Source organism: Drosophila navojoa, chromosome 2, assembly GCF_054131105.1.
Source record: "Drosophila navojoa isolate 15081-1374.11 chromosome 2, UAZ_NAV_1.0, whole genome shotgun sequence".
NCBI lineage: Eukaryota > Metazoa > Arthropoda > Insecta > Diptera > Drosophilidae > Drosophila > Drosophila navojoa.
In genome coordinates this window covers 11061060-11081264 of record NC_142890.1, presented here as the reverse complement: position 1 = coordinate 11081264, position 20205 = coordinate 11061060, and the positions used below count along the sequence as shown (strand labels likewise).

Below are 20205 nucleotides of genomic sequence, written 5' to 3'. Positions count from 1 at the left end.
TGCATCAACCGTTTGGCACCTGTCATTGATTGTGTACCTTTTCAGTGCGATAGATTGTCGTGTGGCCCCACTGCTTACAGAGGTCAATTTCTCGTGCAGAGAGAATTACTAAATTTCGTGTTGTTCGAAAACACTTGTGAAATATGGAAATATTTGCTATTCAATTTACTATGGATATGCATTCTATATGCTCTCCCTCTCTCTCTCTCTTTGCTTGGCTAAAGTGAATGTCTCCAATTTCAATCAAAAACTAATATTTACATTTTTTTCACTTAGCCATGCGGGCGAAATGAAATTTTTCTCTTAAGATATATAAACGCAACTCTCTCGTTGCCAAAGCGAGACAACTAAAGCAAAATAAATCAAGGAGAAACGCATTGTTGCTGGCACATGGGGTATGATCGAAATGAATATACTCTGCATAGGTTAAGCAAAGAATAGAACAGAGTATGAAATTATGTGGTCTGTTTAGATAAACAAAATGAAATACATACAGTAAAAATTTAATTTTATGCCCAGATTAATTGACGCGCTGGGTATACAATTAGCAATACAAGTCTCATATAAAACGCAAACGAATCAAAAGTCGTCGGGGCACCAGAGGTTGCAAATGGCCTTGGGAGTGCTCCTGAGAGCCCTGGCCGTCAGTTGAAAAAGAATTAAACTAATATTTATCAAAGAGATGAGCGAGACGTGCTTCAGCTTGAACAAAAGCATTGAAGGGCAGGGTCGGCGCCAAAGCAAAGTGGCCGGAAAGCATCAAGAGAAGGCCAGAAATATGAGACGCCGAATGGGACCAAAAGCAAGACAAGTCAAGAGACAGAGAGAGAGAGAGTGAGAGAGTGAGATAAAACCAAGAACTGAATTGCAGTGTCATGAAACCAGAATATAATAGAACAGAACAGAAGCGAGCACAGCGACGCTGTCAAGTCGGCCAAAGCTTTGGTGGCCAGATGAATGGACGCATTTCAGGTGCACAAAGCGACTTTTGTGTGGCAACTTAATGGCTGCTTTGAGCTGATGCCAACTTTATGCTAATTAGCAGCAGCTCACAAATCCATTGCGAATAACTTTACAGGCAAAGCCTCGCATCTGCAGACCCAAGGAACTCTCGCTAGCTAAGCTGCACATAAGTGAACTTTTCCACACATCTCAGACAGAGAAAATACACATACACTCACACACAGACTCACGCAGTGACAGCCATTTTTGTCAGCCATCTTTTATTTTCGTTCTGCTGCAGCCAACTTTTGTGCTCTCGCATTCACAACTGCATTTCACATTTTGCATTTTGCATTTCGCAATTGGAGCTGGCGCAGCTGTTTGCTGGCTTAGCAGCAGAGCGCGCGCATTGTTGACATCTGAATTTTATAATGTACATAGTATAAATAGCGCTTCGCTTTGAATTGGCCAAATAAAACGATAATAAATATGGCCATTGTGCAGTCGGTGCCACTTTGGAGCCTTAGCAGCCAAACAATGGCTGCTCATAAATTACCTAAATTGAATACCATTCTGCTCCCATATTGGTGTGCAGCTATTCACAGCAATACAGCTTTCGCCTCACCTTAAAAAGAACTTAACTCGTCGTTATGGGCTACGCTCCCTCCAAATTTATTACATTCCGTGGAGTGAGCTAGTTATTTAATACACTGCTGTAATGAAGTGCCGCAAAGGGGTTAGTTAGCTATACTAGAATTTAGTTATGTATTATATATTGGCATTAAAATCAATATAAGTATGTATATACATATGTCGAGCAACAACAACGGACGTTGATCAACACTCATTCCAATTACACGTCAAGGAGATCACGGTAAAAGATTAAATGAATTTTATAGAAAAGGGATGTTTTTTTTATAAGACTAACTAATTAGCAGAATGTCCTATTAAATAAATAAAAGGTGTCACTCATTGATGTAAAGATCAGCTTAGCATAAATCACTCATATATGTATGTATGTAAGACATAGATTCGTATAGCTCATTCGCCTGGTTCTTCGAGAATCTCTTAGTAATTCCTCTCCTGTTTTAGGTGATTTAGTAAGCGTCTACCATAGATCGCTTTGGGTTCAGCAGAGATCACTGTCGCTGACATTTGCCTTTGGCTTAAATATCTGATCTGAGTTCAGCATAAATTGTTAAATCTTCCTCATATTAATAAATTTATTTTCTATTATCCAAATTTCTAAAAAAAAATATGATAACAACATTAAATGTAAGCGTCTACCATAGATCGCTTTGGGTTCAGCAGAGATCACTGTCGCTGACATTTGCCTTTGGCTTAAATATCTGATCTGAGTTCAGCATAAATTGTTAAATCTTCCTCATATTAATAAATTTATTTTCTATTATCCAAATTTCTAAAAAAAAATATGATAACAACATTAAATGTTAATTACAATAAAAAAAACAGGCCTCTCAAATATCTTCAAAAATATATAATAAATAAAATAGCCACAAAACTTGAGCTAAAATATAACTAAAGCCAGTTTAACTCAACCCATATTCACTTTATATGCGTTCACACCTTTCGCATGCATCATATTTGTTCCCTACATTATTAATATCTGAGTCAATATTAGCATAAAACAAAAATGTCTAAAATAAATATAGCTAGTGTATTTCTATGTTCGCTGAAAATTTAACTCTGTTTGTTATATTTTAGTCGCAGTTTTTTCATTCCCCGCCTTTGTATCCGTTTGGAGCGCGCATAACTATGCAATAGAAACTTTTCTCACGTTTTTGATTGCATTTTTTGTGCAGCGTCATAAATATTTAATGTTGACTTTTAGCTGTGGCAATTGCTGTGGCAGCAACGACTCTGCTCTCCGCGCTGCTCTTTAGCGTCAGATCTCCGCCCATTATAATAAACTGTGTGTGCGTGGGAGTCGTCCTTATTGCTTTTCCATTTAAGTGTAAACAAAAATGACGACGCAACAGCTGTCCCATTGAGTGGCGCAAGGCAGCTGCGGCTGGAGCGATTCAATTGAATGGCATATCCATCAGGCTGCGGTGAGGGCTAGCTCTGCATTGCAATTTGCAGTTGCAGAGCGACAATGCCGCAAGGCTGTGGTGGGTTGTGTGCGGTGGGCTGTGAACTGACAGTGGGTGGGTGGGTGCGTCTGTCATCAGTGGTAAGAAGTTGACCGAAAAACCGCAGGATGCACTTAATTAAGTTAATTAAAGTTTTTGTGTCATGCAGCTGCACATTCTTAAGCAACATAATCATCAGCAGCATCAACAACTGCAGCAGCACGGTAATGATAATGGTGCTCGTTGTCGCGGTTGAGACGAGTCGAGTGGCAACCGCAAAGCGAGTCACTTCCAGCTGAGCTCATGTGCGAGTACGCACAAGTATTATGCGAGTAATAAGCGAATCTTTCATAACGCTCGCTCATGTTGCATGCAACTGCATGCTGCCTCACACGAAGCGTAAACTCAATTAAAAACTGTCGAGTAGTTGGCCACTCTCACCTCATACCGCGCACCTCACACCACACACCCAACACACTCGCGCTGTTGACAGAGCTTGATTATCCTTATCCCGTGTCTGGGTCTGTTACACATCCTGCCCGAAGTGGGCGCGACGCAACGCAACGCAGTGCTTAGACTGCATGTGTTTGCCTTTCAGCATTCTATTCCATTTTCTAATTTAACGCCCGCATATATATATCTCACTCCGTTTTCAGTGGGTGCGCCATCAACTTTGCTGCGGCTTCGGCTCTTTGCATTTTAATGCTCGCTCTCTGTGAGAGTCCATTAGGATTATAATTTATGCATTTCTTTCGGTGTATCTTTTTAGATATCTCTTTTGCAATTAGCTGCATAAATACTTCATACTTAACGCGAATTAAGCTCCTAAGTGGCTAAAAGCTGTTTTTCTTCTCAAAATCCACTCTATATTCCGTTTATCTCGATTCCACTAACGCTAATTATCGTGAGCATATTCAGTGAAAGGTCAGAAAGGCAATCGATATGTGAGAAAGTCTGCATAATATATTCAATTCAACAGAGGGTATGCAAAGGGTATGTGCTAGTCGTGTTGCATTTGCCACATTAAGGGTTTATATAAATTGTTTGCATGGTGCAGACATATGTAAATCGTCGATTAGCGGCTAACAATGTTGCTCCAAACGGAAGCCATTAGGATGAGATAATCAACTATTGTAATGCCTTTCCCTCTGTCCCTCTGCCTCGCTGTATTTCTGTTAACAATCAAGCGTAAACAGCGAGATTGTTCATTGGGGCGCCCAAGAAGCAGACGTTGGATTTGCAGTTGTCAGTTATTGTAGTTGATTTTCTTGTTGTTGTTGTTGTTGGTGCCTCTTCACCAGTTGCATTTTTGTTATTTGCGCAACGTTCCACAGAGCTGTCAGTCTGGGCCAAACTACGCCTTGGAGCAGCTGCAGCTGCCAACGGCAACAGCCAGTGGGTCTGCCTCTACACGCATATCCTGCGCCTACCAAGTCTCGCATGCGGCTAAGCGTGACGTTGATGAAACGCATGCAACAGCTCAACTTGCTGGATGGCAGAAGCCAGAGGATGTGTGCCACAGTGGGCGATGACATGGCGGTTTGATGTTGTTCCAAGCAAATTTCTTGCTGACAATTTCTTGTTAGCGCTGCTCATGTTGTGGCTGCACATGCTGCATGAATGTCTCTCTCTCTCTCTGCCTCTCTCTCTCTCTCTCTCTCTCTCTTTCTTTCTCTGTGTGAGCGTTCTAGTCGATAAATTTTCAATTTTGCAACTTTTGCTCTTGTATGCGCGTGTGTGGGCTTCCGCATTTTAGCCACACTTCAGCGCTGCACAGCATGGCGTATGATTGATGCCGTCTACAGAGTATTCCTGCGTCTACACACAAAAGTTAACATACATACATACGCACATACAGCAGGCAACATATTATGTTTACATAACAAAAACAAATTTCTTGCTGCTTGCCCATTACTCAAGTATATTGAAGGCAGCAGGAGATGAAGAGAGAGGGGAGACAGCAAGAGAGAGAGACAGCTAAAAAGTGACTGCGATGCCTTACGCAAAATTTTATTCTAAGTAAGCACGTGTGTTTATTATTGACAAAGTATGTGTGCGTGCGTGTGTGTGTGTGTATTCTTTACTGCTTTAATTACATTATTTACTCTTTTATTTCAGTTATCTCTACATTGAAGCCGCCTACAGGAAGAGGAACAAGACACAGGTGAGTTAAGGCATTGCGCGCATCTTTTATGCAGATATTCTTCTGCCAAAACTCAACTTGACGTTGTTATAGCAGAGAATTTAAAACGTTAAATATATACAAGTATGTAATAATTTTAGCTTTATTTTCGCTCTTTCTCAACTCTTCTGTTTGATTTTCATAAAGTGATTTCGGTCTGTTTGGCAATCGAACTTATGAAGTGCTTTCAGCTTATCCGGATTGCAACAAGAGCCAAGCAATTCAATTAGCGCTGCGATATTTTATTTGGCAACTGCATAAAGAGATTTTATGACTTGCTCGGAGATCATGGCCAACATTTGGCTGCTTACACTGAGCCACATCATTTCTCTCCTTCAACAGAATTCACAAAAGTTTATTGAGTGAAAAATTGGCAGCAAAGGAAAAAGAATGCACTGTAGCACAATGTGTGCAGCAACGACAGCAGCAGCAGATATTGCTTTATATTGTTCAGTATATATAAATATCTCTACAAAATTTGAAGCAGCCCTGCTTAAAGTGGAATTCCTGTCGAGAATCTGTCGAGCATGACACAAATACAGACGCAATGTGAAGGATTGCGACAAAGATGCACATGAAGATATCTAACCAATTTCGACAGCACATTATTCAATATAAATCGCTTTGCATCGTTCATGAGTTAATTGATAGCAAGCAGCTTGCATTGTTCGACTTTCGAGTTCAATAGAATTGAAGCCTGAATGAATCTGCTTCGATGATGTCACAGCAGGATGCTAGACAAATAACTTAAAATCAAGTAAATAACCTTGATAGTCAAATATATGTATATGTTCTTTGCTTTTGGTATTTTAGCATTTTGGCCTTGGGTCTTGGGCAATGGCACAAACATAAATTTCCTATAAAAGGACAACAGCAACAAAATCATCATAGGCGCGATATTCTTTTAGGCGTTTTCCATAAGTCGGCGCCATAAATAATCACATAAAACAACAACATGCTAAACATGTTGGCATCGAATGTCAGCTTTGCTGCTACCCCTGCTGCTCCTCCTGCTGCTCTTATCCTGACAAAAGGAAACCCAAATGTGTATACATAAATACCATTTTTTGTTTGCTTGCTGTCGCTGCTGCTGCTGCTGGCAGAGGAAGCTACCAAACTGTACCCGCAATTTATGTAAAATTTAATGCTTTATTACGATACACACACACGCATACACGTAAGCACTCGCACACGCACGCATACATATGCAAATCATATCACTCATACACGGCCACACGCCTACGCACGGCGAGTCAATTGTATGTATGCATAGCATTATCAAACATGAAACATGAAACGTGAAACACCAATGAAAATGTCAACCAAGAAACAAACACAGCAACAAAGATAACAGTAAAGATAAGCAATTTTCCCGTTGCCAAATGTGTTCACCGTTAGTCGTCCTCTCTACACATGTTTTGTGCACGGAATTTTATTATGCACACACACAACTCAACACACAGACCCACACACACACACACAAAATGCTCGCATATGTCACTGTGTAGGCATTTAATGCCGGAATTCGTGCTACACTGCTCTACAAAAGTTCGACCCAAGGCGATAAATATATACTTATTAAAGCCAGAGCTAAACTTTTATATTAACTTTAAACTTTTCTGACTCGTTTAATCCGTTAGCTAATCTAAGAATAATAATACGTATTACTTTGTCGCTTAACTCGTCTCCTCGTGCGCTTGGCTGGCTGGTGTAACTGCGCTCGGCATTAATATATGATTCAGAATAAACGCATTCATTATTTACAGGCAAGCAGAGCAGAGCAAAGCAAAAAGAAAACAAAATAAACCAGCATCTGCTTGACACATAAACATCAAGTGCGCAACACGCCCTCAACAAATGAAATAAAAAGAAAATATTTTAAAATACATACGCGCATATACTATGCATCGTATGTATGTTAGCCTCTATGTATGTCTGTGTGTGTGTAGACAGTGAGAGCGATGTGCAAAAGGGCGCCAGCGTCGACGGCGGCAATTTAAAATTGCTGGCTTTTTAACTCGCATCCATTTACAGCAATTTTGCGTGTACCCTCCGAGCTCCATTGCTCTCCGGTGCTCTGGCGCCCCGACCATATGCCAATCAGTCCCGGCATGCGTGTTTGACGTGTCAGATTGAAATTACATCAGGCACTTGGTGAATGGCAAATGACAGGAATGCTGGCAAGGATAACGAATTACATAAATAAGTAACAGGCTGGCAAAAAAAAAGAAGGAAAATATACGAATAAAATTGAAAAAAGCCTTGCCAGACATGTTAAGAAATCAAATTTGATGACTCAATAATTGATACCCGCTCGAGGGCAGACGCAATGTTGCGTATACGCCGTGTATAAGCGAGCTTTACGGGCTTAGCTGCGCGCTGGGCGTGTCTAGTCCGACACTCTAATTGACCCCTTTGTAGCCGAGCTAAAGCATCCTTCAGTTCAGCTTCCACTATCTGCTGCCATCTCTAAGCCTGAGTCACTTATTTCATGCATTGTGCACTGCAGCCACAAATCCGCGCGGATTTCAAAAGCTTTTTACAACTGAACAACAAAAAGCAACTTAATGCGCCCTGATGCGGGGTGGCTCTATCGTGGCATGCCTCAAAGGGAGGGCGACCGAAGTGCGCTGCAGACCATGAAGCCAGCCCAGATAAACCCACCGAGCCAAGCCAAGCCAAACGTAACCAAAGAAACTGCATTGCTCTGCTTCATCTTCCTCTTCTGCTTCTTCTTCTTCTTCTTCTTGTGTTGGCAATGCCCTTTGTGGTTTATTTTGCAGCTGCATTGGCTGCAGACTCTTTGTTTTGCTTGGAGAGAAAAAACTGTTTCGCATATCGGGCAAGAATTAAGTTTACGCCCGTTGATTTTCAGCGCAACTAACGGGCGGGCGCCCAGTGCAGCTCGTTTAGTCAGCCAGCCAGCTTTAAGTGCAGCTAATAATAATATAAGCAAAATAGCCAGACTCAGCAGACGCAATAAAAAATTACACCCCATAACGATAATGGTGGCAATTGACGGGGTCAATAATGCGTAATGCCAAGAACTGAAATTAGCTGATCATAGCAGATAAATAGATAATTTTGTAAAAATTTGTTAATCGATTGAGAGTGTTTTTTGATGAGCTGCTTTTAATGTGGAGCATTTTTCTTGTAATAAACATTTTTATATTCCCCACTAGGATACTTATACACTATTAAATACAACTCTAGAGCTGAGGGCTTCTGCTGCCATAGCCACGTACCAAGCTAGCCTATAATTTTATTATTAATAAGTTAGCTCTTAAATAAATCAATCAATTTGTCTCTATTTCCTTGCGCATTAAATTTATTTTTATAGGCAAATCATCTTCATGCTATAATCCATTTATATTCTAGTTATATACCTAAAAGAGAATATATGTCTCAAGAAATATTATTTTTACTTCAAGTTTTCAGCCAGCAATTATTATTTTTTTAAACTTATCGAAGAGTAGAACTTGTTTGCACCTTTTTCCTTGGCTGGCCTTGGAGTAAGGTACAAACTTATAGATTTATCGAATATTACTTTATAAACTCAAGTTGCACAAGCTTAAAATATGAAGTGTAAAAGTTACTGTGCCATCTTCGTCCTTGCTTAATCAAAGTTTAAGCTTAAGCCCAATTTTTGCGCTTGGCTGCAATAAATTGTTGGCAAACCAATAACAAAACTATTGCATTTCCTCTGCACTTTGCCAAACAAACAGGCGAAGCTATGGAACTCGTACTGTACTTATTTAGTAACATTTATATTCCTGCCAATTCAGCTTCTCTCTCTCTCTCTCACTGAATCTCTCGCTCCCTCTCTATATCCCACATTACTGCAGCGTACTGCGTGTTTTCCAGCCGTAAAGCAGGCAGACAGACAGACACGCAAAACTTTCGAAGAGACTGCGGTAAGCCCCAAGACGCTGCCACGTCGTCGCTGGTTCGGTTTCCAGAGCCGAAACCAGCGAAAATGCTAAATATTTGAAAAGTTCGGCAGAGCGGAGCTGAGGTTCCACCGCCAGAAATGTCAACTAGTATAAAACTTATGGTAAATGGCCCGAGGCGTGGTCACAAAGCCGAATTTTGCGCAGGTACGAGAATCAAATAATAAAAAAAATAATTGCTCATACGACGCGTTGGCAGCAAATTATTTATGAACCGCCAGCGGCTTAGAAGCTTTTTAATATGAATAGCAGAATATGCGAAGGAGGCGGCTCTGAAAGATGATATAATCGCTGGCAGTTGGCAATAATTGGGTAGATGCCTGGCTTTTCGGCACACTGAGAGCGAGCGAGAGACATAATTAAATTCAATTATTTATGCGGCTGTCAGAGCAAAGTCGAGCAGATACGAAAATGTGAATCAACATTTGGGACAGGACTTACGAGCTGTCCGCAAATGCTTAAAGCGGCTTACACTTTGTTTGTTTGTTTGCTGACCAAATAATTGCGCCATTTGCGTCGACTAGCCGCTGTCACTTTAGCTTCGTCCCGCCTCCAGCTCCAGTCAGGGTCGTCCTCTGGGCCATTTGCCAGCTGATTAGCATAATCAACCAAAAATTAGTCGAGCGCATTTCACATGCAAAATAGTTTCAAACCCGCATTCACACACGCACACACACACACACACACACATGCTCACTCACCTATGCAAACAGATATGTGGCTGAAAATTCAATTCGCCACGCCAAACATGCTGTTGAAATAATCTCGCATATGAAAAATTCATTGAAAAATAATAATAATAAACAGCACAAAATAATTACTGCTCTGGCTGTAAAGAGTAAATAGATTTATTTACGCACAGTTTATTATCACATCAAAGCACTAGAACAGCTCTCTGCTCATGACGTAGCTGCAAATTCGCTATTTTATGAAAAACTAGTGCAGAAGTTTTGGTCGGCATTGACGGACTAGAAAATACTCTGTATATAAAAGAAAACTAAGTGGGATATTCGATATGTAAAATATGTGGGAGAGAAGTCAGAGCTCTGCTGTGATTAATTGAGTTGGTTAGGCATCTAGTTCTATGGGTATATAGGTATCTAATTATATATCAGAGATGAAAAGTCACACAACTCAATCTGAATAACATCAGTTGTTGGCAATTCCGACAAATTTTTTATATTGATATTTTCAAATTTTGAGATTTTAAATTTAGCCTGATTGGCAGAGAGATATATAGATATAGATATAGATATAGATATAGTCGCCACACAACTAATATATCTCAATTAGATCAATTATTTACAATTTTCCTACAAATTTTGAAGGCATGCGCAATTATTTTTTCCAAATGCTCAGATCTAAAATATTACTAGATCTGCAGAGAGAGGTATAGAAAGTGAGATGTATAACTTAAACCATTTCTGGGTTGATTTATTTATATATAGCTTATTCAATCATTTATTTATTTTTTCTATTTTTATATTAGATTTCAAATTTGTATATGTTAAAACCGAGAGCTAATAAAAAGTTAATGTATATATTATAATCTAAATAAAGCATAAAAATATCTTTTAATATATGCGCGCAAAAAAAAAGAAAATATATCTGAGTGACTATAAAGGCAGATATATTTATGTATTTATTTATATATAAATTTCAATTTTATTGAGTAGCCAAAACCTCAATTTGGGGGCTGCATTTCTAGGCAATATGAATCTATAGCTGCAAGGCAGAAAATGCACATTCAGTAGACTAATCGAATTGCAGTTGCTGTGCTAATTGAATGCATAACATTGTGTATATATATTTACATTTAAACATATCTACCTACATAAATAACATTTTAAGCACCAACATTTAGTCGCAACAAAGTGTTTAACTTAAATGTTATTATTATTCTTAATTAATTCATTTTGTTTTAATTTAACGTTTTCGAGTTGAGTTTCCCAAAGTTTAAATGGCGCGGGCTCGACAGTTATTTTTAGCCACGGTAAATTCTACATTTCGTTTAAACAAATATTTACAAAGTTTAATTAAAATTTGCGAGCATTTCCCACACCCCCTCACCCCGCACTCTGTTTGATCTGTGAATGCCGCATAACTTGTGCTTTATGTCGATTGGCAGCACTTTAATGCTCCAACTAGTGGGAATTTAATATTCATGCCACGCTTCAAAGGGCATCCTCAGGTGAATGGACACGGCGGCAGCTGGGGAAAGCTGAGCTCCTAGCTGAGCCCAGCTGCAGCTGTGGCAACGTCTGGCCGTCTAGACGCGCTTTTGAGTATATGGGCTCGATTGCCATTCTCGGCTGACTTCAATAAATTTTGTCGCAGAGACATGTGAGGCCACAGTCGGTGCCAGATTGCGCAGATGATGTGGGCGCATTCAATTAAGAACTAAACGTATATATCTAAAATTTTTCCTCGCGGTTTTCGCTGACCGAAAAAAAAAAACAAACTCTCGCCAAAAAATAAATACCAAAACGGAAGCTGAAAGCCGACCACGAGCTGAGCAACAACGCTGGCATTTCGGCTGCTCTTTGTTTATTTGCTACGCACAATCAAGTGGCGAGTATGGGGGCTGAGTGCTGTGGGCGTGGCAACAATACAACGATTCAATAATGGGGAGCAGTATGAAAATTAATGCAAAAGGACGCAGAAGGCGAGTGCGGTCGCTGCCTTCTGCTTCACTTGTTTTATATGCGTCACAGCAAGAGAAGGCGATGATCCTAATGCTGATGCTGATGCTGATGCTGATGCTGATGCTGTGGATGCTAATGATGATGTTGTTCATACCGAGAAAAAACACATCTGCGTTTCGCCGGCGGCCTCTGGATACTCGAGGGACGGCCAAGTTTGTATTTTATTGTTTTAAAATTTCTTCAAAAACTGTAACAACTGCTGCCATCAAGAGCTTCACATGTGCGCAGAGCAGAGCCGAGCCCGGGATGGGGCTATGTGTGCGAAACAAAGAAGTCTGCGAAAACATTCGCAGTTCAAATGTCTGGACGGAACGAAGAAACGAAGAAAGTGAATAAATAATAAATATTCTTGGGGCTGCATTTAAGCAAAATTTACGAGCATTATCTGATATATAGTATGTCGATCCTTAAGTACTATTAGGCATAATTAAATTTAAGAAAAATCTTTAATATTATATTCAATTATTCAACACATCTTCAGTTAATTCAATTCAGTTCGTTCAATTACAATTTCTTTTTTTCCTCTCTTTGCAGCAGCGCGACAATCAGAGCACAGCACCCTAAGCAGAACATTCAGCTACTTATCTATATACATACATATAGATTTAAAGCCTGACACAATAATAAATCGGAGGAGTCTTTAAGTACGACGGCAACGGCAACGGCAGCGGCATCAACAATTACGGCAAACAGCCGTGAGCACAAAACATTTATTAAGCTGACCGCAAATAGCGTTTTATTAAGCATACGCCACATTAGCCCGTAGGCTGGCAGGGATGGACGGACGGACGGCCAAGCGCACATCAAATTAGTAATCAAGCATCACAAAAGCAACGCCCAGGGCCGACGTACACCGAATAAGCCTTGGCTGAGTCGTCTCCGGCTTCGGCTTTGGCTCTGGCTCCGGCTACGGGTCCGGGTCTCGGTCTGGCTCTGCCTGGAAGCTCAACTGCGCGGCAGACAGAACTAATAAGTCGACTTTATTTTTATTGAAATTATGATTAATGACAGAAATATTGCACGACGGCGATGAAGAATCGTCGCATTGTCACGAATTAAGGGCACAAGCCCATTGACCATGATAATGAACATGACCATCACGATAATGACGATGCCAGTGATGAGCATCACGCTAATGATATTGCTGCGGCCAAGGCTCGATTTTTGACGCGTCTGTCAAGCCATGGACCAGACAGCGCACACAAAGCTGATGATGATGATGATGATGAACTTAATCAAAGGCCGTTTAATGAGCGTCAATGCTGTTGACGCCGACGCTGTTGATTGCCGGTGTGCAAGCAACTACGAGAGCAGCAGGAACAACGACAACAGTGACAACAGTAATAGCAATTAAGGTAAATTGCTCATACGACACGTTGTACGAGGCAAATTCTTATTTGCAAAGCACAAAGAGAAAGTGCAAGCACAAAAGAAATTCATAATTTGATGGCTTCACCTGGGCAGCATTGCGTTGCAACAGCAGCAGCAGGAGCAGCAGGAGCAGTCCGCCAGCAACGACATCATCAACACAACAACAACAACAACAATTACACCCGCAACAACAACAACAAACTGATCTCCACAGCCACACTGACGCTGCTCATACTCTGCCTGAGCAGCTGCATAGCCTACGCCACGGCAGCAGCTACGTCGACGGAACAGCCGGCCACAAGGAGCCCGGACAGCGGCACTCTGAGCGATGATTTCAACAGCAGCAGCGCCTTCCTGGGCGCCATTGCATCTGCGGCGAGCTCTGTGAACAGCAGCCCCATTGCCATTGTCAGCTATCCGGGCATCACGAGCAGCACTCCGAATGGCAGCAGCAGCACGCTGGTGTCCATGTCCGACACGCCCCTGCTGCTGGACGAGCTGGCTCCCGGCGAGGAGGAGTTCGAGCTGCCGCCGCTGCAATCGGTGATAGTGAGCATCATCCTGCTGATTGTCATCCTGGGCACTGTGGTGGGCAATGTGCTCGTCTGCATAGCCGTGTGCATGGTGCGCAAGCTGCGGCGGCCCTGCAATTACCTGCTCGTCTCGCTGGCACTATCCGATCTCTGCGTGGCCCTGCTGGTCATGCCGATGGCTTTGCTGTACGAGGTGCTTGAGCGCTGGAGCTTTGGCACGCTGCTCTGCGACATTTGGGTGTCGTTCGACGTGCTCTGCTGCACCGCCTCCATACTGAATCTGTGCGCCATCTCCGTTGACCGCTATCTGGCCATTACCAAGCCCCTGGAGTACGGCGTCAAGCGCACTCCGCGGCGCATGATGCTCTGCGTGGGCATCGTTTGGCTGGCTGCCGCCTGCATCTCGCTGCCGCCGCTGCTGATACTGGGTAACGAGCACGAGGACGAGGATGGCCAGCCCATATGCACAGTGTGCCAGAACTTTGCCTACCAGATCTATGCGACGCTCGGCTCCTTCTACATACCCCTCTCCGTCATGCTGTTCGTGTACTACCAGATCTTCAAGGCTGCACGGCGCATTGTGCTGGAGGAGAAGCGCGCCCAGACGCATCTACAGCAGGCGATGAACGGCACCGGCTCGCCGCAGACGGCGACAGCTCCTGCCCTGCCGCACACTGAGCTGGGCAGCGGCAATGGCGCTGGCCATGGGCACCGGCACAGCAGCATAGGCAACACCTCGCTTACCTACTCCACCTGCGGCGGGCTGAGCACCAGCGGAGGGGGATGCGGTGCTGGAGGAGGCGGTGTGGGCATAACGCATGGTCATCACGGCAGCGGCGGTGGCGTAAGCGGGTCAACGGGACTGCTGGGATCTCCGCATCACAAGAAGCTGCGCTTTCAGCTGGCCAAGGAGAAGAAGGCATCGACTACGCTGGGCATCATCATGTCCGCCTTTACCGTCTGCTGGCTGCCCTTCTTCATACTGGCACTGATCCGACCCTTTGAGACGATGCATGTGCCGCCTTCGCTCTCCTCGCTCTTCCTCTGGCTAGGCTATGCCAACTCTCTGCTAAATCCGATTATCTACGCCACGCTAAATCGCGACTTTCGCAAGCCCTTCCAGGAGATACTGTACTTCCGGTGCTCCAGCCTGAACACCATGATGCGCGAGAACTACTACCAGGATCAGTACGGCGAGCCGCCGTCGCAGCGCGTCATGCTGGGCGATGAGCGGCATGGTGCACGCGAGAGCTTCCTGTGAAGCCAACGGATCCCTGGATACTTGGCTCTCTAAATATCTCTAGGTGTTGTACTCTACACGACTAAGCCAAAACAAAATAGTGTCTACTGCTTGGCAAGGAATGCGAACTACAGAAGCATCACCCTCTCCCACACTCACACAGACACACCGACCTATATGTACTATGTATGAGTATATGTAACTGTTTACCTATGAGTATTTTTTGTATGTAGTAGTGTTGCATAACGCAAACCATAATTACGATATATGATAAAAGATAATTGATAAACGATAAACGATAAATGTAGATGACTCCTCTAAATGTAACTGAACGTTGTAATTTTTAAATGTAACACTAAGCAATGAAGTGGTCTATACAAAAGCAACCACTCTACACACACACACAAACACATATACACAAGTACCCACCCAAAGACAACCAAGACAACTCGCACACACACACACACTTACACAGAATACTGTTGCAAAACAATCGATAAGTATGTCTATACATTCTACTAGGTTTCCTTTTCGTAACTTTAGATTGTTTCGTCTATCGAATATCGATAGTTTTGTAGCACACAGACACTCAAAACTCACATCACAAGATGGTTGTACCACTGTTAATCCAGAACAGGTTTTCACACGGTTCCTTTTTATGTTTCTTAGCTCCAAAACAAGAGAACCGATTACAATCACAATCGATATCGAATCTATTGAGCCCACAGCGAGCGTAGTATATTTGCGATACTCAAACAGAGCCAAAAATTAAAATTAAATAAGATATTGTGTCATCTAAATTAAACTTAATATACGATAGCTATATAAACACATACGTACATATATATGTAGTCAAACATGACAAAATGGTGTCTATAAACTGTGGAACTGTAAATAGGAAAAGTCTACATACATATATCAGAAATCAAGCAGATGCAGATCTATCTCTGTCTGTGTGCAGCTCTGTCTCAGAACGTATATTTACTATACTCGTACAGCTAAAGCTCAATACTAAGTTACACTTAAATGTATTTATTAAATACTTTCTGCAATAATTATATTACATCTTGTTTTATCTTATCTTTTTGTGTATTTGTATAAAAGTCACGCCTCTCTGTGATACCAAACATTAAGCATTACATTTTTATGTTTAGATCAACTGCATTAAATTATAATATAAAATAAATTACTAAATATAACTAACTAGTTACTGCTAGTTTATACGAGTGCTAACGACGCATATAGATACTATATGAATATATAAATAAATATATACATATACATATATACATTATATACATTTACAAATATCTAGTCTGGCTAAGTCTATTATGTGTGCGTATTTTTATTGTATGTACGATATGTCTGCGTTAAGCACATGATATTCAAACATAAAACCGAGTTACGTATGTGTACTGTATGTTCAAATACAAAAATAACAAAATACCAACTAACAAAAAAAAAAAACACTGGTAAATAAAAGAAAACTAATTCCCCCCACACAGACACAGACAAATCCAAATCCTAAATGGAATGAAAGGAGCATGACAAACTAAGCGCATCTAATGCCATGCATCACAGAGCTAAAGTTCTGTAAACAAAACATAATATTAAAGAAAACAAAAATAAATCAACAAAACTATTTGAAATTCTTTCAAGTGAAGCTTACAAAACTGTAAAATTGCATTTGAATTCTGCTTCCCACAGCTGCAAGTGCAAAATATACAAAAAACCCAAAAAAAAAAAAAGAGAATACAAAACAAGAGAATATCTAAATCTAAAACTAAATATGAAAACTGAGCAGAAGAAATTAAAGCATCAAATAAAAGGCAACCTTATAAATGTAATCCCAACCGACTTTCTTATTGACTTATTTGGCTCGTTTAACAAATTTATACCCCATTCTGTATTGTCATAAGTTTTGCGAAACTTTTCCAGCTTACAGCCAACTTTTGCACTCCGCTAACTAACACAATATATACTGCAAAATATTCAAAGTTTCTTGAATCAATTAGCTTTAAGTTCGGAAAGTTGCACAAGTATTTCGCAGCTCATCGAAAAAAGGCAACAATGCAAATTAACTTTTAAATACACATATTAAATTTCTGAGGGAGCTAGCTAAGCTCAAAACTTTGAACAACTCTGATAATCCTTAGTAATACTTGCAAAACTCCACTTTACATGTAACATTAACAAGGGCGTATATTAAACAGTTTTTGGCACCAACTTTGACAGCAATTTGATTGAGCTTATGTGAGGTCTTTATTGGTATTAAATTGATAGAACAAATAAGATGAGAATGTTGTCACTGCAATTTGTAATTACGTAATTACTTATACGATATATCGAAATTAACTGTTAGAGTTTTAGTTTCGCATACAGCGAGGTTCTCACTGAACTACCACAAACATAAAACTAGAATAATTCAAATTAATTGGTTCGACTTTTGGTTAAAAGATTTTGAAGTCTTGTATATGGGTTCACAGTAATCGGTAAATAAAGCTGATTTGTGCACTTACAATGCAAACAGAGACAGCTAGAGAGGGGGATTGAAAGGGAAAGGGCAAAAAGTTGTGCAGCAGCTGTCGAGTGTCGCAAACTGTGCTTCAAAGTGTCAAATGGATGCACAGCTTAACAGACTGTGAGGAATTAAAAAATACAACAAAACAGAAAGAGAGATAAAAAATGAATATGAACCATATGTAGATGTCCATGTGCAGTGCTTATTTGTTAGTCAGGCGGGCGAGTTGAGCAAACGTGTAAAACGCGCGCGGAAACGGATGTGAAACCGAGTGAAACATTGTGAAAAATATCAAATAGCAAATGATAAAAAGCAAAAACAACAATGACAACAGCAGCAAACATTTGAGCTGAGCCGGAAGCAAGGGAAGCGCGTAGCATGCAAATACGTGCATGTCTGCAAGCGTACGTATTTGTATCTGGTATCTGTGCATGATTTGAGCAATAGTTTGGGTTAGAGAAAAACTAAAGCAATGACTGAAGCAGCAGGAACTGCCACTTGGCTGGATATCAAGTGACTGTGTGTCTGTGTGTGTGTGTGTGAGTGTGTTAGGGGCGTGCAGTGCGCTGTAGCAGGAGTCACATACTCTCTAAAACGGCTTGACAATGACAAAGTGATCTTCCGGCGCCAACTACTAGTAGCTGCTCCTGGCTGCTAGCTGCTTGCCTGCTTGCTGCTTGCTGCTTGCCTGCTTGCCTACTTGCTGTTGGCTGCTGGGTGCTTGCTGATAAATGATGATTTTACGCTCGCTCGTTGCCTAGCCCCAGCCATGTTACAATGCCACTTTATGAGCTGCGCCGGCTGCCAGACCCAATGGCGGCGATGCCAAGGACAGGCAGCGCATCGCTCGCAAGAGCTACGTATGTGTGTTACTATATACCTTAAAATATTTGTGTGTGTGTGTGTAAGCAGGGTGTGTGTTGTTTGTCTGAATATATATTGTAGAGCTAGAAGCCGATATACATACATATATTTGTGGTTTGATATAACCCCGACGCACACTACTCTACTCATATACTACATATAGTCCATGCCACACAATCAATTAGTGTAGCCGCGTTCTCCTCTAAAATCCGCCCTCATTTTGCTATATTTGATACTCAATATTAACCTTGAATGACCCTGGTCGTTTAGGGTATCTGCCAGTCGTATACTGCTTTCAGCATTCTGCCGGTTTTTTTTTCTGTTCCTTGTTTTTCGGCTACTTCACCCTGCAGCTAAGCGGATTTTATATTCAAATAGCGATGCGCGCTGCTATTCATGGGAAAAAAAGAGCTAAAGAGAGAAAAAATGAGCTGACGATTGCAGCGAAATTACCGTTGCTGCTGCTGTTTCTATCGCATCGTATCGCTAGCAGTAAAGTCTGCAGTTTTATGAGCACTTGGGAGCTTTTTTTTTATTATTTTGGAATTTGCTTTTTTTTCCTTCTTTGTGACACTAATGCGACGTTTATGAAACATTCGCAGCAGCGATTTCTTGTCAAATGATTGTAAAAAGCTGAAAAAGAAGATAGAGAACGAAACAAAAAAAACTGTTTAGCAATTTAGAAAAATGCGCTTATGAAAATGTCTGCGATTGTCAGCATTGTCCATGAAGCGCTAACAACTATTGAATCATAAATCAGTTGAAACGTTCAGATACGGTTGGGATATAAAAAATACACACATGTAAGAAGCATTTGTCGGCAAGCTGCCAGAACCGAAGAGAGAAATAATGAAAAAACAAGCCACAAAAAAACAGAGCAGAAAACTCAGAGGGCTGTAAGTGATATGCGTTGGAATACCCTTCAAAATAGAGGTGAACTATATATACATATATGAGAAAGCTAATATTATTCGTATTTTACATATAGCAAATTAGAGGTATTAATATAAAAGATTATTGCAAACATCGTACAACGCGACGTATGAGTAATTTATTTTTGTCTACACTCTGCACACTTAACTTGCTTCTGCCAAGCCACAAGCTGACCTAGCTATACATAGGTACAGCACACTCACTCCTGCCACCTATTAACCATTTTTATGGTCTAAGGGCGTATATGGTCCAGTGTCACGTAACAAATGCCCAATTGAGCTAAATGGCAACCCAGTTTCATTTCAGTTGTAGTCCTGCTGTAGGCCGTGTGTACATCTGTGTGAGTGTGTGTGTGTGGGTGTGGGTGTGGGCCAAATTGGTTGGCTGACAGGGGGTAAGCACTAAAGTGACTGATAACAGTGTCGATAATCGATAGAGTGTTGCAAGTGGCAACTGTGTTGAGTTATTTCGAACAAATTGGCAGCACTTTGAAGTGAAAATGACCCGAAACGATATGAGCTCGAATTTCAGCAATAGAGCCGCCCTGTCAATGCCATATACAATATATTTATTTTTGGATCAAAGCTCTTAGGCTTCATCTTAAATTCAATAAATATAAGAGCTGCAATTTACTCGGCACATTTGATACTTTATTTCGGGAATTCAATAACTCAAATTTGTAGTAATTGTATTTACTAAAAAGGCATTACGTTAATCAATTATTAAGCTAATGTGTATGTACATTTGAAAGCCGAGTCACAGCTCAAATCAAAAGCATGCAATTGCTCAATTGAATAGTTGAATCGATTATTATATTGGACTTTCAATTATTTTTCCAATGTGAGAAATATAGTAACTTTTCAATTAGATT

General features: G+C 41.0%; 2 protein-coding genes across 3 annotated transcripts in view; one reads left to right on the top strand and one right to left on the bottom strand.

Moving 5' to 3' along the window:
• 5-HT7 (5-hydroxytryptamine receptor 7) overlaps positions 1-16784 on the top strand; it is a 60161-nt gene extending 43377 nt beyond the window's left edge. The window contains exons 3-4 of the mRNA XM_018112771.3: positions 5154-5199; positions 12407-16784. Of these exons, the coding sequence (XP_017968260.1) occupies positions 13319-15037 (1719 nt within the window). The 5' untranslated portion in view covers positions 5154-5199; positions 12407-13318 and the 3' untranslated portion in view covers positions 15038-16784. The remainder of the gene's footprint in view (positions 1-5153; positions 5200-12406) is intronic.
• The window catches only part of LOC108659724 (uncharacterized), a 175826-nt gene that overhangs the window by 80601 nt on the left and 75020 nt on the right, over positions 1-20205 (bottom strand). The window lies entirely within an intron of this gene.